The following is a 22562-nucleotide window of genomic DNA, read 5'->3' as shown; positions in this document are numbered from 1 at the left end:
ATCCTCTTCTCCTATCCATAAATCCAAAGTTCCAGTCACCGCAAACTATTGTATTGTCCGTGTCCTTTCACATAATGGTATCGTCATATATTCTGTTTTTTTTTTTATCTCTGGTATATTTTTTCCATGCTCTCTCTTTCTGCTGAGCTTTAATCTTCTTTTAATATTCAGCTCAAGCATTGCCTAAATAGTGAAGTCCTCTCTGTTTCATCTTCCCAGTTCCCAACACTAGTTTAGAAGAGTGTGGTCCCCCAGCATCAACTTCACATTAAAATGCCCTAGAAATGTACATTATCAGGTCCCTCCCCAAACTTTCTGAATCAGAAACGGTAGACAAATGGGACAGCATTCTGCATTTTTATTTTAAGAGCCCTCCAGGAGTTTCTGATCTCCCTATTCTGAGAACCACTGTCTAGTTAACTCTCTCCTATTTTGGTCACCTAAATTCTTCTATAATTTTTTGGTGTTTACAAGACTGTCACTCTTGATAAATCTGAATCCCTACTTTTAACTCTATAAATGTCAAAAACCATGCTTCATTTGCTTCTGTATTTATAGCACTTCTTGTAAAGGTTGACACATAGTAAGTATTCAGTAAATGTTCAATGAGTGACTGCAATACTTTAAACTTTTTATTATATACCATTTGTTCACAGTTTTTCTGGTAATGTACATATTTCACTGGTCATATCCTCCCTTAAACATCTTTCTGCATGGAAATGATCAAAAGCCATTTGAGGTTATTCACCCAGTTCAGGATTAGGAAGCCTCCTTACTTCAAAAAACTATCAAATATTTTGAAAAATTTTAGATTTCTTCTTGTTAAGAATCTGGCAACGAGGGCACTAATTCTTGGTAATTAACAGCTGAAGTGCTCATTTCCGTTCAGCATACTTCCTAGATATGTGACCACAGTGGTGAAAGTGGTCAAGATCAATGCTAGGTCATTCCACAACCTTTAGATCAAAGCAGCACCACCTTCAGAGGCAGCCTTTTACCCAGGTTCCTGCCATTTCTGTCTCCACATCTCCATGTGCAACTCCATAACCGGAACTCCCCAGAGTCTATGCTATTAACACCTTCTTCCCATCCCATCAATGCTGATTTCAAGATCTCAGGAAACTAGAAGTTGTAACATCTCCATAAAATGTTTAGAGTGTGTGTCACAAGTTGCCACATTATAATTTAAATTTCAACAAGTCTTAACTTCTTATTTTCTGCTGCTTTAGGTTCTCAGAGTTAACATTCAGTGGCATTTGTTAAGGTACAGTTTAATATTAAGTATTAAATTGATTTTTTCCTTCAGTTCAGTCGCTCAGTCACCCGTCCGACTCTTTGCGACCCCATGGACTACAGTACGCCAGGCTTCCCTGTCCATCACCAACTCCCGGGGTTTACTCAAACTCATGCCCATTGAGTTGGTGATGCCATCCAACCATCTCATCCTCTGCCATCCCCTTCTCCTCCCACCTTTAATCTTTCCCAGCATCAGGGTCTTTTTAAATGAGTCAGCTCTTCGTATCAGCTGGCCAAAGTATTGGAGTTTCAGTTTCAACATCAGTCCTTCCAGTGAGTATTCAGGACTGATTTCCTTTAGGATGGACTGGTTGGTTCAGGATCATTTATTTAGTTTAAGCTATGATATATTCTTGTTTATTGACTGAAACTTTTTCCCTCATTAATCATTTATCAGCTCCAACTTTACCTGACTACGAAGGAGTTGATGCCTCTCTCAATGAAACTGCCACCACGATAACAGTCTTGTTGAGACCAGCACAGGCGAAAGGTGCACCTATCAGGTAAAAGGGAAAATCATAGAGGGAAAACAGCCAGGAGAACAGATGTTTTCTCACAGCCGTTTAGCAGCCAATATAGTGGTTCATCTTTAAGAGACATTCTTTTGACAGTATCAGAATGGTTTTATTTTGTTTTGTTTGTGTTTGTGTTTTCTTTTGGTCCAACCTGTGGAGAGATTTTTAAGAGTAAAATTCTAAGGGGATTTTGAGATATTCATGAATTGAACCACTCACCTCTCTGTACTGTTTGATTTACGAGCTTTGTTCTTTGAATTTTTTCTTTCTCTAGCCCCATTTCATTTCCCTTCCTCTGTTGGTATCTGTGGTATATGAGCTTTGAATGTATTTGTTAGGAATAGAATGAGAAAATAACCCCTGTCCATTGTATTAAATCTGTCATGAATAATTCCACATGAGTGAAATTATTGATTGAATAATAATATAGTTTACATAATAATAATATATGTTCATAAACATGATTGAAAAATAAGAAGCTTTGAGGAAATAAAAGGAGAATAGTTAAAATGTATGTGGCTTATGTAACCTTTTAATTCCTAAATTGTTGCTTATCGGAAATTTCATAGTAAATATTAAAATTCAATTTGCCATTTAACTTAACTATCTAGTATTAAAATCTCCCACATATTATTCTCATCTTGAAGAAATGATGAGCCGTGTTATTTTCACAGATTGAGTGAAATTATTCTAATGACTTTAATTCCTGTGTATTTGTAATTAGATAAATGTCTAAAACTTTAGCAGGTTTCCCTTTGAAACTTGTAGATTTGTTGGGTACTTTTGTTTATATACTTTTCTGGAGAAATAAATCAAGGCACTGAAATCATTGCAGGTATATCATAATTGAGTCATCTCAAGTTGTTTACATATTCATAAAAAATTAATCTTTGTTCTGTGCATTATATGACACGCTTGACCATATGGGCACATATTGCCCATGTAAGTAATCCTGTGTCACTGGAAAGGAAGAAATATTTTTGTTAATTAAAAAAATAATATTGATAAAGGAACCTGAGTCCATAAAGGAAACTCTTAGCTCATGTCTGCCTAAAAGTCACAGTAATACTACAGCAGAGAAAAAAAGAGAGGATCGGATACATTTGTAATAGAAGCACTTGTGAGGCACTGGATACTTGAAAATGCAAAGTCTGTAATGCTCTTCATGAATGAGTGATCTGTGAGGAAGTCTGATTGCTGATCCAAAGAAGAAAGGGAAAATGTCTGCATTCAACATCTTTTACTATTGACAAGTAATTAGAGTTACTCACCTCTTCTACCTGTGATAAAATTTACTTTATAGTTATTCAGTTCTGCTACTGTTGCTTAAATGAGCTGCCAGGTACTTGCATTTATCTTTTTAGAGTTAGATATTTGAGTGAACTCAGCTCTACTTAATGTAAGTTGCACACACAGTATATTATTATTATTACACAATAGAGCCACATAATGTAGCCTAAGCTCTTTATTAATCAAATTATTATACAAATGTTAATTGACCATGTTTTATGTGCCAGGCACTGTCCTAAGCATTGTAAACCAAAGATAAAACAATCTTAACAGAACACAGACCTTTGCCCAGATTTGTCATGGACAGTCTGAGTCTGCAATGACGGGGGTCTTCATCCTTGTAAATCCTTTGCTAATAGCTAGTGTTCACGAACTTTGTTGAATTTGTGAATATATTATTGATAATATGTTTTTAAGTCACAAATCTTTCTTTGACTTTATTTGCATTTACTTGCCACTATATTTGCAAGTGAACAAATAATGTATACCCCGGTCAAAAGTTTTGTCCTAAATATTGCAGAACTCAGTATCACCAACCACTTTGTTCTTCAGTATTTATTAAGACTGTGTCCATATACTAAGTAAAATTTGTGTAGTGCAGTTCTAACAAGTGTGATTCTTTGACAAAATTAATTTTTGAATGTATAATTATTCTAATGGGCTTTGCTGGTGTCTAAGACAGTAAGGAATTTGCCTGCAATGCAGGAGACCCAGGTTCTATCACTGGGTTTGGAAAATGCCCTGGAGAAGAGAATGGCCACCCACTCCAGTATTTTTGCCTAGAGAATCCCATGGACAGAGGAACCTGGTGGGCTACAGTACACTGGGTCACAAAAATTCGGACATAAATGAACGACAAGCACAATCATTCTAAAGCTTGAAATTTGCTGCCTGACTTAACTAGTCCTTTGACTCTCCTCACCAACATTTGGAATCATTTCCCTAGAATGCATAATTTAATTACCAACATTTGGAATCATTTCCCTAGAATGCATAATTTAATTTTTTCTAAAACATTTTATATATTTCTTAAATAAATTCAAATTTTAACCTGAGTAGATATAATTATAAATTAGAATTCATAGAATGTCCCAGTTATTAAAAGACTGACCCAAAATAGCTGTGTTTTCAAATAGTGAAAATAGCAGTGGAATGTTGCAAAAGCACAAGAGAAGAGTTCCTCAATGGGGAATTCCATTTGTTGTAAGATGTAATAAATGAATGTGTGTTTTATCACACCTTTTTCCAGATATAAGCTCAACCTACTTTAAGCTGTCAAGAAACTACCTATTCTAGGGTATAACTAAATGTTTATTTTGTAGGTAATACCTATTCTTGCATTTTAGAATATTAAGTACCATATATTTTAAGTTAGATAATTAGGACATAGTCATGAAATGCCATTAAAACCATCATTTTCCCCACAATTATATTAGAAAAAGAAATTGTTTGATGCCCAGTGACAGCTTAGTGGTAAAAAACCCACCTGCCAGTGCAGGAGGCATAAGAGATGTGGGTTTGATCCCTGGGTCAGGAAGATCCTCTGGAGGAGGGCATGGCAACCCACTGCAGTATCCTTGCCTAGAGAAAGTCATGGACAGAGGAGCCTGGCAGGCTACAGTCCATGGAGTCACAAAGAGTCAGACAGAACTGAAGTGGCTTAGCACTCAAGATAGCTTAATAGGAATACAGATCAAAATACAGAACTGGGTTTAGCTGGAGTTCAAACCTTGTATGTTAGAGTTATTGCCTGGGTCAGTTGGTCACATATACACAAGTTGAAACATTATGACTACTATCTTCATTCATCTGCAGAACATTTCATTTCATCCCAGAATTTTAAAGAGATTAAATAACTGCACCTGATTTTTCTCACCACTGTCACACAAGAAAACTTATTTGAATTCTAGATAAAAATGCTTTGAAATTTAAGCAAAATTGGAAATAGTATTTTTCCCCCATTTTATGAGTACACAGGTCTTATGGTCCAAGTAAAATCAAATAGATGTTGTTTTAAATTAATGTTTATTCTGATGGTATTTTGCAAATGTTTAGGTAACAATGGTGACACAAGTTTGAATGGGATAATATGTATTTGAAGGTAGGGAGAGCAAGATGGAGATTTAAGAATGTGGTAAGATATTAACACCAGTATAATGAGTACAGATTTTGACAGTGGGAGAGCATCACATAATTTCGACAAAATGGAATATTAGTAGTTAATGTTCAAAGTGGTGTTTGACCAAAATATCAGCATTATTGAAAATAATTCTCTTTTGCCTTCTCCATGGACAGCTCGTATAGGGAATATTAAAAAAATAACTGAATGGGTGGCTCGATAGGTGGGTGCCTAGATTACGTGATGGAGAAAAGGAAGGCAAGGAAACTAGGCCAGTAATATGTGATCATAAATTTATCAATACTTCCCTAATGCTGGAACCAATTGAGATGAGAAGAAATCGTATATTGCAAGGGAGCTAGAACATGATTAAAAATAAAATTTGTTAACATTAATGCCAACGTTTTGAGCTTTGTTGATTCTTAAACTAGTAGTTCCTCTTATGGAAATAGGAAAGTCGTGAGAGACCTGCTTTGCATGGTTAAGGAGTGAAGAGATGGGGAGCAGGAAATGTGATGGACATCAAAATGATAATTATGTAAAGCAACTATCCTCCAATAAAAATTAATTTTAAAATATGGTAATTAAGCCTTTACTCTGTGGATTATCAGAATGTTGGCATTGGGGCAGTCAATAGGAAAAATGGTGGCTATGAGATCTTGGGAGGTTTGTTGGTTAGAGGAATTGTAAAACATTGGAGCTAGGGAATTTCTCCTAAAGCTTTAAGGAGACATTTTCAGTTAAAAAATGAGGAAGTATGCATTGTATACTTTTTGACTTGGTATCATCTAGAAATCATACAAGCTAAAACTTAAATCAGAATCACAGAGGGTTTACTTACTAATGGGTTAAAAAAAATCCATGGAAGGCAAAGGTAACTGTGACTTCATATCCAGCATTTTTAAGCATTAAATCAGGAAGAATATCTACCATGTCTATCATATAATTGCTTTGAGTTAATGGCAAAAATCCCTATGTATATTTTCTTAAAGTCTTAAAACTGAAGGGAAGTTGTATGAAAGAAGTCATTATTTAGCCTCCTAAAAAACTAAAAATGATTCCATACCAATGTTTAATCATATTAAAGTATAGTATAGTGAAATCATCTTTAGTTTTTTACCATAAAGAAATCATATTTTGAGTGTTGAGTGAAGATTCATGATGTCAGTATATTGATTTTAACCTAATTATAGAAATATTTTTAAAATGTAATTAAGAAGAATGGGGAAATAGGAAATATAGGTAGAGTGAATAAAATTATTCATGTGGCTTTGGAATATTTAAAATTGCCAGAGTACTAAACTCAAATAATATTTAGATCTAGCTTGACTTAAGTACCATTAGGTAATTAGGCACCACAAGGATGAAAGAGCATAGGCCAATTTCATGTAATCAGTCAAATAACTTTTAATTTGATTTCTTATTTCTTACTTTCTGCCCTTTAATTAATTTGTAGTGATAAGTATCAGGGAAAAAACAACGTTAGAAAAATGAGGAGTATATGGTTAAAGAACAGCCTACTCAGACAAATTGAATAAGGGAGATAAGAAAATTTATTTTTAAAATGAACTTTATAAGTTTAGTTTGGAGCTCCATCTCAAGATCTTTCCCAAAGAGCAGACTTGTCTTCCCCTATTCCTCTCCAACTTCAGCAGTTTGCTTTTGTTCTTATTGATCTGAAGAGACAAGCTGTCGTGTGTGTAGTTCTTTAATTTGGATTGTACAACCTTTGTCAGTTTAATAGAATTAGTTAAGACTGAATGTTCACTAGATGTTCTGGATTTTTCTAGAGATGTGGGCTAATTAACAAGGAATTTATTTTTAAAGATTAAGTTAAAGATTAACAAGGTTGAGTAATTATCAATATTGTCCATTAGGACAAGAATATAAGGTTAGATTTATTCAAGTCGTGTGCAGGTGCAAGTTTACCCACATATATGAATGTATTCATAGGATATACAGACGTATAACATACAAATATGGATTCTAAATTAAAAATAAGCAGAAAAAGAAAAGACTGGGCTTGCCTAACATAACATATGTCAGCTATGATCTTCTCTCTCTCTCTCTCCAAGGGCTATGCTTATGTTTCCCTGTATTTTAAAATTGACAAGTGCCTGCTCCACATACCTCTCAGAGAGCATGTATCTTGTCAATAGCATTCCTTGGAGCTTAGACATCCAACTTGGCAGAGGTATAGGGAATGATGCAGTATGGATAATTTCAAATAACATAGAATTCTGCCTTACTTACTTTCTGAAATCTCAATTTCTGGCATTAGTACAATTTCTGTCCTATTTCTAAAGGAAAGGAGATTGATACCAACCTACCTATTTCTTAACACAGTTTTAATGGAAAATGGGAACTTAAATAATTAGGAGGAAAAGAAAATCTTTAATATACAAATCTCCTTTCTCTTAATCTGTGCAACTTTCCTGTTTGTAAGTATGATGGAGTATGTATTAAGTTAAACTTTTATACTCGATTCTAAACTAGCATAGAATTTAATGTTTATTGTCTTAGATGCAACTTTTATCTCTCTCTTTCTCTCCTTTATTTTTTGGAAGTTCATTAAAGAAAATGTTCTATTACTGCTGGAGATGTATGGAATAGCAACTATTTTCTCTATATAGAATGATCTAATTTGCCTGGAAATTCAATATTCAAACACACAGCCCTACACACAACTGACTTATTTTTAATTTATATGTGACCATAGTACTTTCTCAGAATTGTCAGGAATTTAAATTACATATTTTTCAAAAATTCATTATATATATGTAACATACAATAAAATAACAATACATTAATAATGTCCATTTTCTCAGATGTACATTACCTTCAAATTTTGTACATTACCTAAGAAAATGTATATTTTCCTAAAGAATGTCCTATAGAGAAAATTATACCAGTTTCAGAAATTGAATTAAAATTTTAATTAGTGGAGAGATAGTTACTTTAAAGTTGAATTATTTTCTCTCCTTTTCTCTGTAAAAGACTAGCTATTACAGAAAAGTTTTAAGACTTTTAAGAAAGGTATTAGAAGCTTTAGGTTTGAGCGTTAATAGGCCAAATACCATCTGTTTCTACAATTTGCACCATTTTATTATTAACAACTCTAAAAGAAGGAGGCAGTCTATTTCAGCGGCGAGGACAGATTTCTGTCCATCTGTGCCCATATTGCAGCATGTCACTTGTGCTTTAGATCTGCATAGCTCTGAGCCAGTGTCGATGCCGTGGCAAGGTCAAGAGGTGGAGAAGCCTGTCAGCACATCCTGTCTCCAGCGTGATGACAACCACAAACTGGTGCTTCCAGCCCCGCCCTGAGGCAGTCACTCTGTTGAGCCTTGGAGCGAGGCCTTCCACGCTATGATTTCAAAGGAAAATGTTAACTTTAAACATTTTAAAATATCAGACAAAAAACTTAGTATGATATGTCTCTGGTTAATGTCAGTTTCCTTATTAAGGGATCTCATCTCTCAACATTTAAAAATGTACAGAGTTCTATGGTAATCTGTCTTTTCTTTCCTTTTTTTTTTTTCCGGTCCTTAGTGATTATATTGGGGTTGGGGGGAAGCAGAAACCATGTGAAATGCTATTTTATTGCAAAAGAGCTTGAAAATCAGAATACAGGAGGTTAAGACTGACTTTAAAGACTAAAACATTGCGTGTTGATATTAAACACCCCATTCCTTTTTTTGAGAAAGTTCAGTATCTAGAATCTCTAATTGTGTGCTTTGTTTTTCCTTTTCTTTTTCCAAAAAGTGCCTATCAGATTGTTGTGGAGGAATTGCACCCCCACCGAACCAAGAGAGAAACCGGAGCCATGGAATGCTACCAGATTCCTGTCACGTACCAAAATGCCATGAGTGGGGGTGCACCATACTACTTTGCTGCTGAACTGCCCCCAGGGAATCTTCCGGAACCTGCCCCATTCACAGTGGGTGATAACAGAACCTATCAGGGCTTTTGGAACCCCCCTTTGGCTCCACGCAAAGGATACAACATCTATTTCCAAGCCATGAGTAGTGTGGAGAAGGTGAGCATCCTCCAAGATTTTGCTTTTTCACTGCCCTGAGGATTAGCCACAGTCAAATTTTATAAATACTCAGTAACATTTGTCAGGGGAAGAAAAAAATTCAATGTGTAGGGGGTGTTGTTTCTGTTCCTAGCAGCATGCACAGTTTGGGGCCTACTGTAGGGGTGGGGCTCCATGCCAGTTATATTGCACAGGATTCCTGTTTCCTAGTAACTGCTTCTCTTTGAGCCCTCTTCAGGAAAGCCCACAAGAGCAATTGTGAGTAAAATGATTTGAAAAGATGGGTGTACTATTGCCAGGCCTCCAGTCCCTATAAACATAGGGCATTGTTCTGTCTTTTTTGCTCAATAGTGGCACACTTCAGGAGATTAAATTTACTGCAGGATAAACAGAATGCGTGTTCCACAGCAGGCTAATAAACCCTTATAAAGTTTTCAGGGGGTACAAGCCAAAGAGTAAGTAACTGGTAACAATTCTCTGATTACAAAGTAATAGGGCGCCTGTGGTATATCTGACAGAACCTAAACAGAAGGCAGCCTGGCGATGGCAGGATGCTGTGCGGTTAGAGAAGTCTGTTTTCCATTCCCTGGCTGCCCCTCCTTTTCCCATTTTGGACACAGTTGTTTTTGAACACTGCCACGGCTCCTAAATGAATATTGAAGAGGTCAACACAACAGGAAGTTAGAAACTACCAGCGGTTCCACATGTAGGGAAATAACCTGGGCTTTCATGTCTCATGCTGTTCTCCTGAAAGATTTTCTTTCCTAAAGCATATTTTGTTTAATTTTTTTTTGCAGGGAGGTATAGAAAAAAAATTGAGAATGGAAACCTTCTACAACTTAAAATTCAATAGAAGAATGACAATTTTATGTACTTTGTAGCTATATAGGAAATTGTTGGGTTTGAGGAATTGAGTCCCTGAGATGGGTACCTGGGAGATGATGTGGAATATCCAATTCAGCGGTCCTATTATATCCTGGAATCATTTCATTGCACGACATAGTAATCTATTTGCATTTCTGTAAGGGATCGTGAGAACTTAGGGTATTGACTGGCTGCTTTTGAATGAAAACTTTATCTTTGTGCTTACTTGTATAGTTGGATTACAGTATATGGAAAGGAAAATGTCACAGCATCTTCTAAGATGTACTTCAAAGCCAGAGGCTGCTCATGGTTAAAAATGCTCTTCTCATCTTCTAGTTTATTTTTGTATAAGTAGGAGTCAGCTGCCTACTTTCCACCCACACATCATTCCGTACCACTTCCATGATGGGGCTGCTCAAAAAAGAGACAACCACAGAAGTTTTATTCCATTCTGGGTATAAAGTAGCATAGTTCTGTGTTTGGATATTCATCTTTAGAGAGGTGAGAGATTCCGAATTAACTTTTGTAACTTGGTCTGTGATATAAGAGAAGTGTTAATGAATGTCTGTTACTTATAAAGAATTTTCTCTGGCACTCTTTAAAAGCTTTGATATGAATTTTCTCTTCTAATTGTTAATATATCTACATGTGGTTTAATCAAAGTACAGAGTGGCAATAGTATGTTTCACAATTATCTTGGAGAAAAAGTATTAATATTGACATGGCTCCTACCAACAGAGACCGATAATCCTGATGGAGTTAACAGCAATTGCTTTTAAGAAATTAAAATTCCTTTGAGCCTTTATGGTACTGTGAAACAGTCTCTTGGAGTGTACTGTGAAGGCTTCAGGTCACAGTTAAATAATAAAAGTGCAGATTTTCATTTTTAATTACTAATTTCCCCCTCAATGCTTTACTTTAATTTAAAAATACCAAATGCTTAAGAGGAAAGTATATAAAGTCTTGGTTTATCTATCTATAAAACTACTCAAGATGGAGTTGCATACACATCTTGAAAACAAATAGCCTCTGTTGTGTTCTCCGCCTTTAACATCTTATCCAACCTCTTGGATTCAAGGATACATATTCAAAGATATAAACTGAATAAACTAAATTTTGGAGGAGTGAAGTGCAGACCTCGAAGTGTGTTTCACCCTCCTAGTACTATCCCACAACATTTAAAAACAAAAGGAAGAGAAAATATTTTTTTAAATTCTGAAGTGTCTTGTCCTTTCCCATTTCTCCTTCTAATTCCTGATCTCATCTGTCTAGCAAGAGGAAGAAAATAATCCCACCAAGAAATATTTAATCCCTAACACCTAAATTAAAAAAGAGCAGATGAAATATACTGCAACTGTGATGCAGTTTTAAGACTTTCATCATTTAGCTCATTAATCATGCTAGAATCAAAGCGAAACTGTCTAGTATTCAGCTTTGGTCTGAATCTACAGTTATGAGATGAACATGAAATTTATATTTGGGTCTGACTTGTATTAGCTTTTCAAATATATTTTTCTTTATGATCATTCAAAAAGGACAATAAATTCGAATAGAATGTTGGATTGTTTGTCCCAGCAAGATAACCTGTATCATTACAAGGTAGACAGAGATACCTAAGTCTTTAGAAAATACTAGTTTTTTAAAGTTATTTTAGATTTTTTAGAAATCTCTGTGAAAAAAATCTAAAAAATAGTGTCTTTAACGCTGTGATTCTATTCTTTGTAAACCTACTTTTAACCCCAGATTAATCTTCATACTAGTTGTAGTTTATGAAATAGGAAATATTACCTATAACTATTTTCATTTTTTTATAACTGACTTTTTTTTATTCCGTCAGGAAACTAAAACCCAGTGTGTACGAATTGCTACCAAAGGTAAGAGGTTTGCTTTTTTTTTCCAAATTCCATTTGCCAACTTTCTAAAATGAAAGAGCTTTGTTCCCTCCTTCAGGGCTAATTAAATGTGGCACTTCTGTTACCGAGTATTTGTAGTTGGGCCCAGGTAAACTGCCAGCCAAGTTTTCTGACTCACTTGGGTGTCTTTAACAAGTAATGGTGTGCTACTTTTCATCCCCTAGTACTTGACTGGAGGAATCTCGTTATGACAATAAGAAGGATTTAGAAAACTTCAGAAGGGTTTGTTTCTGTCATTTTAGTGTCTGAGAGGTCTTGTGCTGCTGATTAGCCAACCTTTTATGAAAACCTCAGCAATATCTGCTCAAAACAACAAATTCCTTATTTAACAACCACTGTTACTTTTGGTTGTAGACGATTAAACATAAAAGACTGAGCTAGTCTAGGCATATGTAAGGGTAAGGATGGAAACAGGTCCATATCAGTAGAGTAGTTGGATTGAAGATTCTTTCCTTTTTTATTAAAAAAAATTTTTTTAATCCAACTGTTGCCAAGAAATTAGGTCTGGGTACAGCCAGGGCTATTTCTCCTGACATTGCATATTATAGTTTAGTTGCGCTGTTTCTTTAAGAGAGAGCATTTTCATCTTTGAATGAGTATTTAGAGTTCAGAGTGGGAGAAAGTCTCCTGTATTCCACTATTTTATAATCCTTCATTTAAGAGTTATGTAACTGTGCCAACAGGGAAAGAGAGCTACTTGGTGTATTCTAGCAAGAGAAATGAGAAAAAGCTGTCCGCACACAGACATAGGGCTCCGCAGAGGGTTGAGGCTCTGGGTAGTTTGCTGCCAGAATTAGTATTAGGTCCCCATTCATAGCACTAGTTGATTCATTTAGAGTAAAAAAATGAATGGCCATATTCTGTTTGTGCTGGCATCTTTCCTTTCATCATTTTTCTCCATCTAATCATCAATCTGCTCAATTAAGCATTTGTTTTATACTCTTGATTTGTAAAGGCAATAACAAAAGACTTTTCCCTTGACTCATGAGGAGTAATAAAAAAGCTTCACAGAAGAGAAAGTAATATACGCTTTTCAATTCAAATACTAGGATTCCTCATGATATTTTTAAAAATAAAACAAACTTAAATGAAGGAAAAGAGAATGCATACATAGATGCCTGAAGTGTATAGGCATTTTATTTTACACTTGGCGTATGTATCAAGAGTTAAAATTGAAATTTTTAGAATATAATAGCAGAAGGCATTTAGGTCCTAAGTTTCTCAGATTTAAAACAAAACCAGAAATGTAAAATGGTCTCATATCAGCCTTTAAGAAGTTTTTAAAATATGCATATTAGTGTTAGTCACTCAGTCCGACTCTGCAGTCCTATGGATTGCAGCCCAACAGGCTCCTCTGTCCATGGGATTTTCCAGGTAAGAACACTAGAGTGGGTAGTCATTCCATTTTCCAGGGGATTTTCCTGACCCAGGGATTGAACCTGCATCTCCTAGACTGCAAGCTGATTCTTTACCATCTGAGCCGTAAATGATTCTAAAATTTTAAGTTTTCTTGTTAAGCTAACTATTTGCATTTATATACACTTAAGTGTTATTTCGGAGAAGGCAATGGCAAGCCACTCCAGTACTCTTGCCTAGAAAATCCCATGGATGGACGAGCCTGGTGGGCTGCAGTCCATGGGGTCGCTAAGGGTCGGACACGACTGAGCGACTTCACTTTCACTTTTCACTTTCACACATTGGAGAAGGAAATGGCAACCCACTCCAGTGTTCTTGCCTGGAGAATCCCAGGGACGGGGGAGCCTGGTGGGCTTCCGTCTATGGGGTCACACAGAGTCGGACACGACTGAAGTGACTTAGCAGCAGCAGCAAGTGTTATTTTGTCCCTCACTCAATACAAATAAAATTATGATGACCAATAGCATATGATATTTTGACTGCAGGAGAATTGAGATTAAGGAAATCAGGTTTACCATGTGGCATAGAATATTTGCCAGAGACTCAGAGGTAATAAGATATGGTCCATTTATGGGAATTTCTTCTTTGCCTAGAAATCCAACTTGCTGTGCTTCTGGTTCTCAGGTTGACAGTGTTGTTTCTTGAGTGAAAGAAATCTGGCCCCAGACTAATGGGTTCAAATCCTGCCCTTGCCCCTTCTCACTGTTCTTTTAAGTTGAACAAAATAAAATAAAATTCTCATTCTAAAAATAAGAATGTTAGAGTACCTACCCCTTACTATTATTGTGAAGATTAAAGTAGTGTGTATATATGAAATGTCTAAATCGTGCCTAGTGTAGCTTTGAGTTAAGAGTTAACTGATATTTTATCATCACCATAATTACTATAATCATTTAGCATTTTTTTACATAGAAAAAAAAAACCACACTATTAAGGTAAAATTAACTTACCTGACTACATTTTATTATTCAGTTCAGTTCAGTTCAGTCGCTCAGTCGTGTCCGACTCTCTGCGACCCCGTGCATCACAGCACTCCAGGTCTCCCTGTCCATCACCAACTCCCGGAGTTCACTCAAACTCATGTCCATAGAGTTGGTGATGCCATCCAGCCATCTCATTCTCTGTTGTCCCCTTCTCCCGCCCCCAACCTTTCCCAGCATGAGAGTCTTTTCCAGTGAGTCAACTCGTCGCATGAGGTGACCAAAGTATTGCAGTTTCAGCTTTAGCATCAGTCCTTCCAATGAACACCCAGAACTGATCTCCTTTAGAATGGACTGGTTGGATCTCCTTGCAGTCCAAGGGACTCTCAAGAGTCGTCTCCAGCACCACAGTTCAAAAGCATCGATTCTTCGGTGATCAGCTTTCTTCACAGTCCAACTCTCACATCCGTACATGACCACGGGAAGAACCATAGCCTTGACTAGACAGACCTTGATTGGCAAAGTAATGTCTCTGCTTTTTAATATGCTATCTAGGTTGGTCATAACTTTCCTTCCAAGGAGTAAGCGTCTTTTAATTTCATGGCTGCCATCACCATCTGCAGTGATTTTGGAGCCCAAAAAAATAAAGTCTGACACTGTTTCCACTGTTTTTCCATCTATTTCCCGTGAAGTGATGGGACCAGATGCCATGATCTTAGTTTTCTGAATGTTGAGCTTCAAGCCAACCTTTTCACTCTCCTCTTTCACTTTCATCAAGAGGCTTTTGAGTTCCTCTTCACTTTCTGCCATAAGGGTGGTGTCACCTGTATATCTGAGGTTATTGATATTTCTCCCAACAATCTTGATTCCAGCTTGTGCTTCTTCCAGCCCAGCGTTCTTCATGATGTACTCTGCATATAAGTTAAATAAGCAAGGTGACAATATACAGCCTTGATGCACTCCTTTTCCTATTTGGAACCAGTCTGTTGTTCCATGTACAGTTCTGACTGTTGCTTCCTGACCTGCATACAGGTTTCTCAAGAGGCAGGTCAGGTGGTCTGGTATTCCCATTTCTTTCAGTATTTTCCACAGTTTATTGTGATACACACAGTCAAAGGCTTTGGCATAGTCAATGAAGCAGAAATAGATGTTTTTCTGGAACTCTCTTGCTTTCTCCATGATCCAGCGGATGTTGGCAATTTGATCTCTGGTGCCTCTGCCTTTTCTAAAACCATTTTTATTATTACTGGAGAATAATTGCTTTACAATGTTGCATTGGTTTCTGCCATACAACCATGCAAATCAGCCATAAAAATATATGTGTCCCCTTCCTCTTGAATCTCTCTGTCACCCTCCAACTCATCTCATCCCTCTAGGTTGTCACAGAGTACCGGGTTGATCTCCCTGTGTTATACAGCCACTTCCAACTAGCTATCTATTTTACATATGGTAATGTCCATGTTTCAATGCTACTTTCTCAATTTGTTCCACTCTCTCCTTCCCCTGCTGTGTCTGCAGTCTGTTCTCTATGTCTGTGTCTCTATTCCTGCCCTGCAGAGTTTCACAACATACAAGTATAGTCAGCTATGGTATATAAAATTTTTCAGTATGAAAACTATAACTTTTGCAGCAGGGCATTTTGAAGATACACTTACTAAATGACATAACCATATTGATTAAGGAGGGATGAAGGAACCTTCTGGGCAAGGGATGATTGGGTATTTCACAGGTTATATATATGCAAAAACCTATTAAACTATATACTTACAATTGTGTGCACTATACTGACTTACAGAGAAGGCAATGGCAAGCCACTCCAGTACTCTTGACTAGAAAATCCCATGGATGGAGGAGCCTGGTAGGCTGCAGTCCGTGGGGTCGCTAAGGGTCGGACACGACTGAGCGACTTCACTTTCACTTTTCGCTTTCACACATTGGAGAAGGAAATGGCAACCCACTCCAGTGTTCTTGCCTGAGAATCCCAGGGACGGGGAGCCTGGTGGGCTTCCGTCTATGGGGTCACACAGAGTCAGACACGACTGAAGTGACTTAGCAGCAGCATACTGACTTAGGGCACTGCAAAGTCTTTGGGGAAATGTGAAAGAATTTAAAAGCCAAGAGCAATTAGCCCATACAATGGAACAGCAGGATCATTTTGAAAATATTTTGACTTGTGAAAATTATTCTAAAAATCGTCCTGTGTTTCCTGCTTTCTCAGAAGAGTCATTGAAGGCAACGCATAAGAGAAAACAGGTGTTTACATGACTGGTAGAGAAATCATGTATAATCAATGTCATAATTTCTAAAATAAATAGTGATATGAATATGTATTATGAGGTAAAAGAAGTGTTCTGGGAGTTAGGGTCATTGCTGGTGGCATCATTGATCCTGCTCTCTGACTCACATTTAGGTTAAGAATCATTGAGACAATATGTGTCGGGAATAGAGTGGAAATGTTTAATATAAATTGCCCTAGAAATCATGAAAGTCATACCATTTATCAAATAGCATATCCAAAGCCAAAACTATAAACATACAAAAAGAAATTTAGTCCAGTGTTATCTTTGAAAAGCAAAAAGGAGACTAAGTCTCAGGAAACGTTCCTGTGGTACATTAAGAAAAGGAGGCAACCTTAAAAAGTCACTTGTCCAGTGAAGAGCATGTGCAACCTGAATACTCAACATGTATATGCACAAGTCTCTCTGATCACTGAAACATCACTGTTTTAGGCTGCTATTGGTTTGCTTTCTGTCTTTTTACTTATAATTACATATAATGGTCTAAATTGGTATACATCCATAAAATTGTTTTTAAATTAGCAGCTAAGAATCTGGTACCATGGTACCGTAAAGAGTGTATACCATGATAATTTTATGCAGTGAGTGCTATTTTAATGGTTAGATTTAAATATGAAAATAATATATAAATTATAATGGAAATCACTCAATGGATTTTAGAAAGTACTTCTCTGGAAATATGTTTTATCTGTGTTAAACAACACTAGACTATTATATCATTTAAAATGTTCTTAATATGAAATCATCATTTATGCAACCATGTACTCATTTACATAAAATTATTCTATGGGCAAGCAAGCGTTGATGAGTAATCAAGATATCAAATAATTCCCTAGAATAAAACTAAGAAATAAGATATGAAATTGAAAGTATTATCATCTGTTTATATAAGTAATTTAATTTACACTTTGAACCTATATTTTGTTCAGTTTTCCCTTAGATGAATTTTTGGTTTTCTAGAAGAAAACTGGCAACTTAAATTTTTAATTTTATGGTGGTTTCTATGTTGATTAAATCTGTCCATTCCAATAAAAGGTATCAAATCTGATTAAACAGAAAAGTGTAATATAAGTGAATTTATTGGAACAGAGCATTTAAGGTGAGAAAGGAGTTTCTTTTCTTAAGTTACTGAAATACAGCTATTTTTTTACATTATAACAAACACTTAAGTTTTCCAATCAGGAATGATTTTATTCCAGATCTCCATTTGTTAAGTAGTTTGCTTTGGCAAACTGCTGTTTGTCTACCCCTTAACAATTCTTTGACTTATTCCAATTTCATTTGGATATCAATATGCCAGCCATATATCTAGCATTTATCTAATACCTGTTATACACTAAAAATTCTAGGTTCTGAGGACAGAGCAGTGAATAAATATAGACAAAGTCGTAACTTCTATGAACTTAAATTCCAGCAGAGGGAAACACACCAGACAGAAACACATATGTGATATGGTTAGGGTAGAGGATGAGGAAACGTGTATCTAGGGCATTGCTCTTTTGTGTACGTTTATCAGAGAAAGAGGGACAACAGAGAAAGAGATGATTGGATGGTATCACCGACTCAATGGACATGAGTTTAAGCAAGCTCCAGGAGATGGTGAAGGACAGTGAAGCCTCCTGTGCTGTAGTCCTTGGGGCCTCAAAGAATTGGACACAACTGAGAGACCGAACAACAACATCAGAGAAAGACACTGTTAAGGTGAAGGAAACAAGGGAGGAACCCATGCAGGGGAGGAGTCCTCAGAGCAGAGGGCAGGTGGCCTCAGCCTCAGGGGGTGAATCAGATTCTTAATTAGTGATTGCCAACAAAGGTCCATATGATCAAAGCTATGGTTTTTCCAGTAGTCATGTATGGATGTGAGTTGGACCATAAAGAAGGCTGAGCGCTGAAGAATTGATGCTTTTGAACTATGGTGTTGGAGAAGACTCTTAAGAGTCCCTTGGACTTCAAGCAGATCAAACCACTCCATCCTAAAGGAAATCAGTCCTGAATATTCATTGGAAGGACTGATGCTGAAACTCCAATACTTTGGCCACCTGATGCAAAGAGCCACCTCATTAGAAAAGACCCTGATGCTGGGAAAGACTGAAGGCAGGAGGAGAAGGGGACAACAGAGACGGTTGGATGGTATCACTGACTCGATGGACATGAGTTTGAGCAAGCTCTGGGAGATGGTGAAGGACAGGGAAGCCCAGCATGCTGCAGTCCATAGGGTCTCAAAGAGTCGGGCATGAATGAGCACTGAACAACAACAACACGATACTTTAGCTTGAGTCAGAACAACCTGGAGGACTTGAAAAATGGATTGTTGGGCATCAGCTCCAGAGTTTCTGAATCAGTAGGCCTGGAGAGAGTCTCAAGAATGTGCATTTCTCACAGGCTTATGCCGACGCTGATTCTGCTGCTACTCAGATGATTACACTTTGAGATCAATCACTGGGCTTCTCAGAAAATGTTTTCTTCCTGAATTTTAGAAGGAGAGATGGCAAAGACAACCACCGACCCATTCATCTTACCATGAGCATTATGTTGCAGGGGTGTGATATTTAAAAATGGAGAGCCAAATTGACTAACAAGAGTAGAACAGCAAAGGAAACAAGCCAACTCAGAGACCTAACAACTCAGCTGAGCTACCCATTGCTGGAACTCCTTAAACCATATATTTAAATGTGAAAAAAATAAAAGTCCTTATTATCAAAACCACTAGTGGTGGGTAATCTGTTACTTGCAGCAGGTATTGTTTAAACTGATGTTTGGTTTTTATTTTCCCTGAGGAATAGTGGTGAAAAATAAAATTGACATTTAAAAGTATGGAATCTCTTTTTCGGTGTCAGTCTAGAGCATCAATTCAGTTCAGTTCAGTCACTCAGTCATGTCCGACTCTTTGCAACCCCATGGACTGCAGCACTCCAGGCCTCGCTGTCCATCACCAGCTCCTGGAGTTTACTCAGACTCATGTCCATTGAGTCCGTGATGCCATCCAGCCATCTCATCCTCTGTTGCCTCCTTCTCTTCCTGCCTTCAATCTTTCCCAGCATCAGGGTCTTTTCCAATGAGTCAGTTCTTTGCATCAGTTGACCAAAGTATTTCAGCTTCAGCATCAGTCCTTCCAATGAATATTCAGGACTGATTTCCTTTAGGTTGACTGGTTGGATCTCCTTGCAGTCCAAGGGACTCTGAAGAGTCTTCTCCAACACCACAAGTCAAAAGCATCAATTCTTTGGCACTCAGCTTTCTTTATAGAGTATCAGGAATCCATTGACCTCCTGTAGGTACTTTGGTAGGATTTATCCTAACTGAGTCCCTGAGAGCTGGGAAGGAAGAACCTACATGGTTCTCCGAGAAGCCATGGGAAGAGAATTCCAACCACTAAATTATGCATATCTCCATTCACCCATTTATTTAGTTTCAGCTTATTTATTCTTTTGATAAACCCAAAGTTGACCTGTAATTGTGAAAGGTGTTCGTTTAACTCTTGTAAGTTCCCATCCCGGGAATGGTCTAAATCAGATCAGTATTATTTCAGAGTATTACTTATGTTAAACAATGATGATATAGATCTTTGCCAATCCCTCAAAATAATGTGACTTCAGTGCTAGCATACATTTTAAGCCTGCATTCTAATATTAAGAAAAATTTACTTGTCACAAGTGTAGGTGTGGATAGATTTTATTAATAATATATGACAAAACATATAAATTCTGGTGATATTTTATTTACTTTATTCTTTCTTCCCTCCTATGCTTTCTTTCCTCTAATTACTGGATAAGATTAGTTTTTTAAGAAAAGAATAGTTTTAATTTGTCTTATGCTGCTTTTGTCAAATTTTTCATTGGTGCCCTTTTCTCTGAGTGTGCAGATGGGTAAAAGTGCTTTTTAAAGTGATCAGGCATTCCGAAATAACAAGCATGAGAAGAAAAAGAACTCTAAGTCTGTCAAGAAGTTACAGGAATACCATAGAAGCTCCATTTGGTTGTACCATGTGTGTGGAATCTTTTTGACTGAATTCATTCCCACTGTATTTATCACAGATGAACTTGAGTACATCTCAACAATCTCGGCTCTTAAATTGCACTATTGCATTGTATCTTTACAACTGCAACAAAGGAAGATTTGAAAGTAGGAGTGAGGTCTGAAGAAAAAAATGTATTTAATTGGGTCTCAGGCTCTAAAAATCTTAACCCTAGTTTCTTAAATTGTACAAAGATGCTTTATATTTTGCCAGGTATATGTGGAAGGAAATGGTAAAGCATCAGAAAGAAATTTTCAGATCTGCTTACACTGCTTTTTATGCTGATGGAGGGGCTTCCCTGGTGGTGCTAATGTGAAGAATCTGCCTGCCAGTGCAGGAGTTGCAAGTGATGTGGGTTCGATCCCTGGGTTGGGATGACCCCTGGAGTAGGAAATGGCACTCCACTCCAGTATTGTTGCCTGGAAGACTCCATGGACAGAGGAGTCTGGCAGTCTACAGTTCAGGGGGCCTTAAAGAGTCAAAAATAACTGAGCAACTGAGCACATACTGATGGAGTCTGAGGTCAACTGTGATACTTTAGTTTGGTGAGTAAGAAATTCTGGACGGGGTCGGGCTTTTATTGGTCCCTAGGATTGAATTATCTTTGAGAAAGCTGCCAGCTCTTCTGAAAATTTGTAATCAGTGACAATAATTTTATTGTTCTTCCTTCTGAATGCCCAAGTACTCTTGCTGGTACTCATTCTCCTTTCTCTTGCAAGGGGAAAAAACTGTGCATCATTCTTCCAGCCAATTGTATGTCTGTCCTCGTTTTCAAAAATTAGTCTAATTTGAGGTTTCATTTTTCTTCAACTCAGAAGGGAGGGAGTTGCAAGAAAGTATATTAGTAATAGACTACAGCCTGAGGAAAATGAAATTATATCTAAGTGAAACCAAGCAGGGAACAAGTACACTTTTAATAAAGCTTAAATCTGTGGTTCATAGCTTGGAACTAACTTCTGTTAGGCAGCAGTATTACCTTGTGCTCTGTCAAAGACCTTATCATTGTAAATTTTTTCTTTTAAAATAGAACAAGTTATTAAAAAGTAGCAGCTAGTAGATTTTTTCAACTTATTTGCAAAGCTAAAATATCCCTTTTGCATTCAAAAAACTATAGTAGAATAAAAATGTAATATTTCTACAGTGAAGTCAAAGGCTAATGATTCTCCAAATTATATATTATTCAGAAATCTCTTAGGATAAAGATCTGTCTAGATCGACTGTAAGATTTATGAGAGTAAGGGCGGTGTCTGCTTTTATTTGTGAAGTCCATGCCTGATATTTAATACAGATGCGATCTTTTTGGAATGAATGTTGTTGTTTTCTAGAATTATTCCATTTTTCAATGCCTATAGATGTATCAGTCATGTTTTTTTACTGCATTTTTATTTTATTAACATACTTTGGACATTAATTTGAAGTATTTGATTTCTTTATGGATAAAAACTTCGTCTTCTTGGTAGTCTTGTCAGTTTTTGCTTCCCTTCCATCTAAATTATGCTACACTATTAGAATGGGAAAAAATGTAAAACGAAAAATTTTGCTTGAGTTACTAATATCACTATTTCAAATATTAATTTTCACCTTTATTCTTTATGCGAAAAATAGGTTTAAAAAGTGAAGACAATAAAAAATAGAATAAAAATTGTATATGTAATGTAAGTATGTATATTATATAAGTATTCTAAAGCAATGGGAAGCTTTCAAAAACTGCAAAGTTACTGATGGGAAGTTTCTGGCCAGTGATGATTTTTAATCTGTTTTAAGAAGCCAATTGAACTTTATTTGCTTATTATTATATTTATTTTATTATAATTTTAGCAATTGTCTATTAAGAATTTTACTAGTTTATTTTGCAGAAGTTACAGAAATTTGAAGAGC

The 22562-nt window shown here is 36.5% G+C and overlaps 1 protein-coding gene across 2 annotated transcripts in view; it reads left to right on the top strand.

Moving 5' to 3' along the window:
• PTPRK (protein tyrosine phosphatase receptor type K) overlaps window positions 1-22562 on the top strand; it is a 643642-nt gene that overhangs the window by 520671 nt on the left and 100409 nt on the right. For both annotated transcript variants that reach the window (XM_055433578.2, XM_055433577.2), the window contains exons 11-13: window positions 1694-1799; window positions 8986-9259; window positions 11961-11997. In XM_055433578.2, coding sequence (XP_055289553.2) covers window positions 1694-1799; window positions 8986-9259; window positions 11961-11997 — 417 coding nt within the window. The remainder of the gene's footprint in view (window positions 1-1693; window positions 1800-8985; window positions 9260-11960; window positions 11998-22562) is intronic.

Source organism: Moschus berezovskii, chromosome 10 (genome assembly GCF_049115385.1).
Source record: "Moschus berezovskii isolate FMDL1 chromosome 10, NW_MosBer_1.0, whole genome shotgun sequence".
NCBI lineage: Eukaryota > Metazoa > Chordata > Mammalia > Artiodactyla > Moschidae > Moschus > Moschus berezovskii.
Note: the sequence above shows the minus strand (reverse complement) of the source record. Positions and strands in the feature narration are given on the sequence as shown.